Raw genomic sequence first — 8647 nt, 5'->3', positions numbered from 1 at the left:
TAATAATATGGTTCTACTGCTGTACATTGTATTTGGCAAGGACATGCCATTGGAGCCGTTTCCCTTCAACAGCCACTTGACAAATGTCGTTGGTAAAAACTGTGTAATCATTTCCTGAATCCAAAACTTTACACACATCCATTTATGCATTGGCACACCAGAACCTTGCTAATAACTTTCTGCATCTGTTCTGTGTGGTAAAAAAAAATGCTGTATGTACATGTACGTACAATATCCTACCTGGGTGAACTGATGAATACCAAGGAACCTGTAAATTTACTGTGCACATAAGAATCACAATGCCCTTGTTAGCAACAATGTCTGGTCAAGGTCAATGCACTTTACATTCAAATTTGAAATAAATCATTTTGAAATTCTGTGTAACTAAATTTCATAAGGTGCTCTATCAGTGACATACATATTTACACACATTGAGAAAATACACATGCTCATACCTCCTCCAAAAGACATCACCAGATTATCATCATGTCTATCCACGTCTGTTCTATTTACCCAGTTTGCAGTGCTCCATTCACATTCCAGTGATCATGAACTGCGAAATGCCCCATCTAATTCTGATCCATGTGCTACACAAGGCATGGTGCATCTCATTCACACATGGAGGAAAATCGATTGATCTCCTCCATGAATCTGCAGGACATTTGAGTGTCAGTACAAGTACAAAGGAGGTTACTGTTAAACATGAGAGCGTAATCAAAGGCTTGAAACAAGGATAGCAGAGACAGGAGAATGGATGGAAAATTCTGGGCACACTTCACTTTATGGTTGAGAAATAAACTAATCACACATCTTATTGCATATAATCATTTCCTGTTTCCAAGTTTCAAAAGGCAAGCTATAGTTTCCTTGATTTAACATGGGGCGCAGTGTTTTAGTAACAGAAAAAAAAAAGGTATGACACATATGTTTGCAGATTCAAAATGAGACACAAATTACCAGTATATATGGATCTGCGCATACCATCCTGCCAAATGTTCATACTGCAGTTGACCTTCGTGTTTGGCGTGATGTGACCATTCACATCTCGCCCCACTCTGCCCATCATCAGTCGGCTTTGGATCTCCGGGAGTACTTGCGTTCCCTCCTCTCCGAGTTCCACCGGATGAGGTTGATGAAAAAGAGGGCGGCGTTGACGATGTACGTTGATATGCACACTAGGCAGGCATCCTCCAGGACAAACATGAGGATGTAGGCAAGGTAGCAACATCCGGCGATGGACACCAAAGATGTGAGCAGGAGGAGGATGGACGCCCAGTAGCTAAATACCATACCTGCAATGGATGCAATGCATTTGAGATTGGAGAACCCTTACTTTGAATTAACAATCATCAAGAATGGAGGATCTAACATAATAAAGGCATTGACCTATTTATGCAGGGGTGACCTCTGTAGAGTTAGCAAGGCTCTCCAGGAGGACTTTGACATCATTAACACCCCCAATAATGCCAAACACCTATTTTCACATATGGATAAAGAAGGTCATTTTGGGTTTAGAAAAAAAAAGAAAGAAAATCTTGGCCAAGGATTCAAAATCTTCATAGAGTTAGAATATGGATCTCCATTATGACATTGTACAGCATTATTACCTTTGTAATGTTCAGTGTTGCCTTCATTTCCACTACACTGCAAAATGAACCAACATGGAAATTTGTAGGAAAAGTGTACTAAATGTCTTATTAATATACAGCTGTACCTAAGGTAGTTGACATTTTTAAATAAAAGTTATGGCACATAAAGTGTGCTGCTTATTTCTTTTTTTATAACATGATAATGCTGAAGTCTTCTTGTCATGGGCGCCGAGCAGCGCTTTACTATAACAAAATGCTAATAACTCTTGATATAAATCAAAATCATGACACATTCCCCCTCCCCCCTCAGCAAGATTACATGCATCTCACATTAGATTTCAGCCAAGTGAAATGGTTACTTGCCTCGTAAAAATATAAAGGCTCTCACCTGAACTGCCCATTTGGACAAGTGAGCTGAATATCTTTTGTGATGCTTTGCTTGCCAAAGTCTGGTTCTCATCACATCCACTTCCCACTTAGCAATTGTTGAACAATGCCAAAATTGCTAATTGGAATATGTGCATTGAAGAAACTTTTTGTGCAACATGCATCATTGAAGATCTGGTTTATCTTTTGATTCCAAACACCTCCCCCCCCCCCCCCCCCATTCCTGTCAACCTGAAGAATGCCAATTGTTTATAATTGTATTGCACTGAGGATGTGTCTCTATCAAAAGGTTAAAAGATGTAAATGCTTTATTCTTGGGTAAAGCTCAACTTTACATAATTTATTCATCTAACACAATAATTTATTCATCTAACACAATGCTCCTGCGATCCTATTCATAGTATGACAGACAGTCATCACAAATATCACTGATAACTTTCTTTCAACTTTAACAGAATGATCTATCCTTCCATAAGATTTTCATCTCCGAAATGAAACAACAAAAAGCTATCGCTCATGCATTGTCATCTATCCACAAAGAATTCAATGTAAAAATGTGATATGCTGAAACGGAATGTCAGTAGGACTCTACATTGCAGGCTCTCTCCTCACAGAACGTCTGGTTTGAGGGACCAGGAGTCACAGAAATGCTTCAATCTTCTTAACAAGCCTCCTCCTTGCATACATGTAGGAGAGTGCACATGATAGTGCATCTGTCACTGGTATCAGCTTTGAGCTAGTTAAGACATTGTGAATGCAGTAAAGAGAGGCATGAGATGCACATATATCTGCATATGATGATACATTTAAATCATTGATTCAATCAATCTATCTGACACTGACCCTGAAAATTCATTAACCGGTAAAGCAATTGGGGAAGCTTAAACTTATGAATGAATACTTTCGTAAGGAACTGGATAGCTTCAACTAGCTTTACTAGTAATTTTGATTTTGATTATGATTTGTGTTATGATTTGTTAAACATGGCTGTTAAGGAACCAGTGAATGATTGTACACAGGCAATCAAAGGAGAGATGGCTTTAAGTTTTGCCTTGGGGCACAACCACTGCAGCCAGGGGATTCAAACCACAGACCTTGGATTGACAGTCTGCTGTCAACTAATTGACTGTACTTACCTAGAGCAATTTGAAGGCAGTAGAAGAGAACACCGTAGATGGAGTTTGGTTGGTTCAGGGGACTGTCCTCCCCAAGAACACTGCCTATCAGGCCAAAGCCTCTGCCCCACCTACGAATGAGAATGAATCAATTAGAAATTTGTATAATCCTCCGCAATATTCATCAACGAAACTTGTTACAATGTCAGCAATTTAGGACGACTACTGATAGGTACATTCAGCAAGAAAAGCAATATTTTTTTAAGACCTGAAAGCACTGGTTTCTTCAAGGATGTGTTGCAGACATTGAGAAGACACAACCAACACTCCTTATTCTTTACACATTTGTGGCCAACAAATGGCAACAATGAGGTGAATGAAAAAAGAAATAACACAATTGACCACGACACCTGCTTTGAGGTATCCCAAGAATGAAGCAAGGACACCATAACTGTATATGATATAACATAAGCTGCCCAAAATTTGACAATAACACCATCCAAAATTTGACCGCCAGCTACATGATATGGAAACCAATTCTTTTTGCATGCGGTCGAACATTGGCTCGGGAGGTTGAACCTTGCTACATGTATAGCCAAAATCTAATCGATTTTTCCCTGTCACTATCCGAACATTCACTTCCACCAAAACACTCTAGATTCTTCAATAAAAAAAAAAAAATTTGCAAAGCGGTGATCTTGACATAATTGTAAATGGTGCTGTGTCCAAATTTTGCCCAAGACTTCAAATTTCGCCCAATGAGATAGTGCACTTAGAAATGGAAACATACGCACTGCAGTGTGACTGGGACCGAGCAAAATTTTTCCATGATATGAGGAATATTCCTCCAATGAAAAAAAGAATCAATATTTAGTATGAAAAATCACCAAATATGGGCCATATTGTGAGGACAGAAAGCAAACTTTCACAAAATTTTCAAAAATTCAGAAGGACTAGAGTAACTGCGTCAGTAAGCGGCCGTGCAGCCGTTCGTGGCAGGTACAACATACACGGTAATATACAGCTAAACACAGCATTGCACTGTTACATGCACACCACACATATACTAAAACACTAGCAATCAACAAAAACCAACCGATAAAATGGGCACGATCTCTGACGAAAGTGAAATTTTCTCACCTAAATGACAACATATCGCATCCAAACTGAAATTTTCGGTACTTCTTAACATAACAGTTAAGAAACAATGGTCCAAGAAACTGGATTTTTCTTCCTTTTCTCGATGTTCATGGATTTTGAAAACATATCCCCACGTAAAATAGAATTTTCGCGAGCCGATGTGGGCCGCCATTTTTTTCAGAAAGTGGACGTTACCATCGAAAAAAATGAGAAAAACACGAGAAAGACATCAACAACACCGCCAGAAGTGCGAACTTGTTTGCGGCCAATGCATGTGCGCACGCTATTTTCATGTGCTTTCGCAATGGGAATTGGCGCTTACGCAATGTTCGCGAGACATGTGAAGGCGTTCAGCTAAAGATCGCGGAGCACGCGCGTATTGCATAGGGATTGTACATCGTGCCGCAAGCAGAAATACTACGTCGCATATCGCCCTTATCGGCGAAAATTGTGCCGGGTTTTGCCATGGTAAATTATGAAAACTGCGTTGGTCAATGGTAAATTTCTTTCATGAAAACAATTGCGTTAATGAATAATCTTGTCTCTGATATATGAAATGGTTGAAAATAATTTGCCTGATTTCTTTACAAGTTGGAAAAACTCTTAACAATGCTTAAACTGCCACAAACGGGATATTTTACTCTAGTCCCTCAAATATTAAAACATAAATTTTGGAATTTTTACGAACATGTGAGCAGCGAAGTCCGTCATCTAGGAGTTCTGTTTCCGTATGGTAGTGGAAAATGTGCAAAGTAAGAAATAGGAAAATGTTCAGAGTGGTCGACCACCCCATCATACTAACATTAGATCTATGAATAGGACTACTAGGTTCTAGACTTATACTATGGCATGGGGTCAAAACTAGTGTACAAGGTCACACAGAATTTGCAGGGGTCAACTGATCATCACCAAAATCCAATCAATTCTTTCCTGTCACAATCCAAACATTCCCTGAACATTCGGTGCAAATCTGTTTACCCGTTCTCTTGTTAATGTTATCTTGTAACGTAACAAACAAACATATTGCATACAGAGCCTCTAACGGCCTCAACCCTTATTCACATTTTAACCCCTGCCGATTTTCATCGGCGTGGGTAACTATACACAGCCCAGTCGCCGCTGTACATACGTAGCGCGACAGGGCTGTACCAACGAAGCTCCAAACACGAAGAGGGTCCAACGATAGCATGCGATCGGATTGAATTTTGATACTTTAGATCATTTTTTTGTCACTTCAAACTCATCTGACGAACAAAATGATAATGAGACTTCATATCTATGCTATGAATATTGAAATTTAGATTTGATAACTTACCTAAAATGATGGTTATATGCAGCATGTGTGAACGGTTCACGAACGGTACATCGTCTTTCACGCCAGGCCATTTCCAATATCCGGGAGGTCACATGATCTGAATGCCCTTTCAAAAGGTCGCGCTGTCGACCGTGCTGCTACACCAACACTCAAGCAGCGCATCGCACGCACGCAAAAGATTTCCGCAGAGATCAAGGCGCCATTTTGAATTCTGCAACGATGAACCCTGACGGTGTTAGGGAATCCGCCAGAAAGTATCATTTTTTGGTTCCACGGACTTATCACGAGGGCTCTCAATGGACTTACGAACCTTCTGTAATACAAGCATGCACTTAAGGTGAGTAACGTTTGGTAACGTGTACATTGTTTATAAAGAACGTATAAATTTTCATAAGTTTTGTAGTTGTGTTGTGGTTCCCCACTTTGTAGGTGCCCGCTCGTTGGTCAGACGCTGTATTCGCGTAGCGTATTAACAGCGTCTGGTCGGGCTACGGCGTGGGTAACTAAACTACTGGTACTGTTATTTCTTCATGTATGTTCTCTAATCCAACTGAACTGTCTACCACTGGTACACTTTTGTGTATTATGTAGGCCTATTGCTATGCCATGGACATGGCCCACTGCATTGGCCATGGCCATGCCCATGATACTAGTATGCCAACCGGCCATGCCATGCATGGCATGAAACCGGCGCGGCGGCCGTGCGATGTGGCTAACTGCAATTGCAAACTCCTATATCAATATGTGGGACTGTACAATGATTGTCTTACTTCGAAGTGAAGACCTTTGAACAACTGACGCTTCCACTCAAATCGCACATAGCTTTGAAGTTTGGATTGTGTTCCTTGCTAACCTCGACGTAAAGAGCATAAAATGATAGCACTATTCCTGCCAGACAAATAATCACCCTCAAGGTGGGGAAATCAGTGCGAACTAGGGTGACCATGGTGCTGGAAGACGGCTGCTGCTGCTTGTGTTCACAGATATGGCGCTATCTTTGTACACGCAGGTGTCTCACCTCCCTGGTACACGTAATCGCAAAAACCTTCGGTGCGAGCAGGGAGGTGACGCTTCTCATTCATTTGTGACAATGTACTAGACGTGTGCGTGCCGCACCGGACCCTGGCTCGGCACCGTAACCTCAGTCCTATCCAGCAGCAGCAGAGGCCGAGCGGAGCCGCGGCGAGTAGAGCATCCACCGTACCGTTCGACGCATGGCGTATGGCGCGGCTGCAAGCAGTCAGCCACTGTAGTAGTAAACCCACTTCACCCATCCACATCTTCAGCAGCATGATAACAGCATGCACACCCATGTGAAGAGCGCTGTAATCGTGAGCTCAACAAACGTCTTTAGAGCACGTCACTTCTGTTTTGCCATTCATGGTTTAACCTATTCAGTGGCCAGGAATATCACCGCCCCAATCCTCTACTCTGTCTAACTTTCTACAGCGGACATATACGAAGCGATGCTGTAAAAATACAGTGAAATAATACTTGGATGTCTGTCTAGCCTAAAGCACCCCGCGGCAGCCTGCTGGGGAAAGTGAGGGAGAGCGACCGGCTGAGCTGAGCCTGCGGCTGGCGCGCCGACGGCGATTGGGCAGCTACAGAATGCTGACTGGTTTACAGGAATTTGGTTAGTTACCGAGTCCAGTGGTATGATCTGTAATCTGTGGATTAATTGCGTAACGCTATTTAGTATTTGCGAGTTTTTACCATTGTTTTGTTGGTTGAGTTTCTTGCTTCTTTGAAGTGTACTGTTTAGTGTTTGGAGCAATGAGTAGATCTATGTGCTTGTACAATGTTGTGAGTGATTTCAGTATGTTTAAATAGCTCAGTTGCTGCAAACCAACAAAGAACTATTCATATCAAATCGTCCTGTCTTTGTTGCTATCTCTACCTATCCCTAAATCTTCTTCAGTAAGTGAAAAGTGGTGCAGGGCTAGTGGGTGATATGCTCGAAATTACTGTAACAGGTACAGGGATGCACAACAGATAGTGTTATTAGATCGGGAAGACTTTATAGTCTTAGCCCTTGTTTTGTTTTGTTTTGTTGTTTGTTTTTTGGATTATTTTTATTTGTTGTCAGACCTAGCAAGTCTCACAGCCATGAGACTCATGCCCCAGCCACTCTCAGGGGTCTTCCTCACACTCACACTCCTTAAAGCTTTTTCTCATGGCACTCTAAAATAGAGTGACCCCTCCCCCCCCCCAAAAAAAAAAGAAGTAGAAGAAGAAGAAAGATTGGATTTCCAATCACCAGAATAATCATTTTTTAAATCAGATATCGGGGGGGGGGGGGGGGGGGGCATTTCATAAAGCATTTTGTCCGACAAAGTTGTCCAACAAATAGTTGCTCTCAGCCAATCAGATGCAAGGATTTCAGTAGCTTGTAACATTTTGTCAGAAAAATATCAGATCAAAATGCTTCATGAAATGCCCCCCAGGTACCGGTATGCACAAGATTGCACAGTAAACCTAAAGTTCCTTAACATGGGAGGGTGACTTCACATCCCCCTTCCAACAGTCAACCCCCCTCCCTCCATGGGGTCACTTCACACTGCAAATCTCGTACCTAGTGCTCCTCCACTCTTTTTATAGCATCTCTGTGTTGTATGCTCTTTGTGTGGGTGGGTGTATGAGTGTGTGTGTTTGTGAAAACAGTTTTGCTTGGTGTCATCACTTCTCTAGAATACAGATTATGTACTTTTTATAACTTGCTCCTGATACCACGATTTTGTGGAAAAGCAGCTCAACATTCCAAACTTTCCAACTTCATTTAGATGGTATCGATAGAACTATAGCATTCAAGCAAGTTGTTGTTTTTTCAATTTCTCTAATATGCCTTGAGAGGTGACCTGCTGTGGAATTTGAAGGGGCCTATTTTTACATACATGTGTATGTCATTTCTGATTTTGATAGAACCATAGCATTATGGTTGTTTTATACATTCTTTTTTTCATTATGCTTTGAAAGCAAACTTGGTGTGGACTTCAATTTGTACAGTATTAAAAGGTTGGTACAGTTTTAGCTGAGATGGGACTTGAGGTCTCTAACTGAACATTTTTTTATTATGATTTTTTGAGATAATGAGAAACCTC

At 41.3% G+C, this 8647-nt stretch overlaps 1 protein-coding gene across 1 annotated transcript; it reads right to left on the bottom strand.

Moving 5' to 3' along the window:
- Nucleotides 1-978: 978 nt before the first annotated feature.
- Nucleotides 979-6492, bottom strand: LOC140226761 (vitamin K epoxide reductase complex subunit 1-like). Its single transcript, XM_072307191.1, has 3 exons — nucleotides 6317-6492; nucleotides 3113-3222; nucleotides 979-1292 (listed from the first exon to the last, which is right to left on the bottom strand). Exons 1-3 carry the CDS (start codon nucleotides 6490-6492, stop codon nucleotides 1066-1068), a joined length of 513 nt encoding a protein of 170 aa, XP_072163292.1. The 3' UTR covers nucleotides 979-1065.
- Between the last annotated feature and the right edge of the window lie 2155 nt (nucleotides 6493-8647).

The sequence above is a fragment of the Diadema setosum genome, chromosome 4 (assembly GCF_964275005.1).
Source record: "Diadema setosum chromosome 4, eeDiaSeto1, whole genome shotgun sequence".
NCBI classification, from domain to species: Eukaryota; Metazoa; Echinodermata; class Echinoidea; order Diadematoida; family Diadematidae; genus Diadema; species Diadema setosum.
Note: the sequence above shows the minus strand (reverse complement) of the source record. Positions and strands in the feature narration are given on the sequence as shown.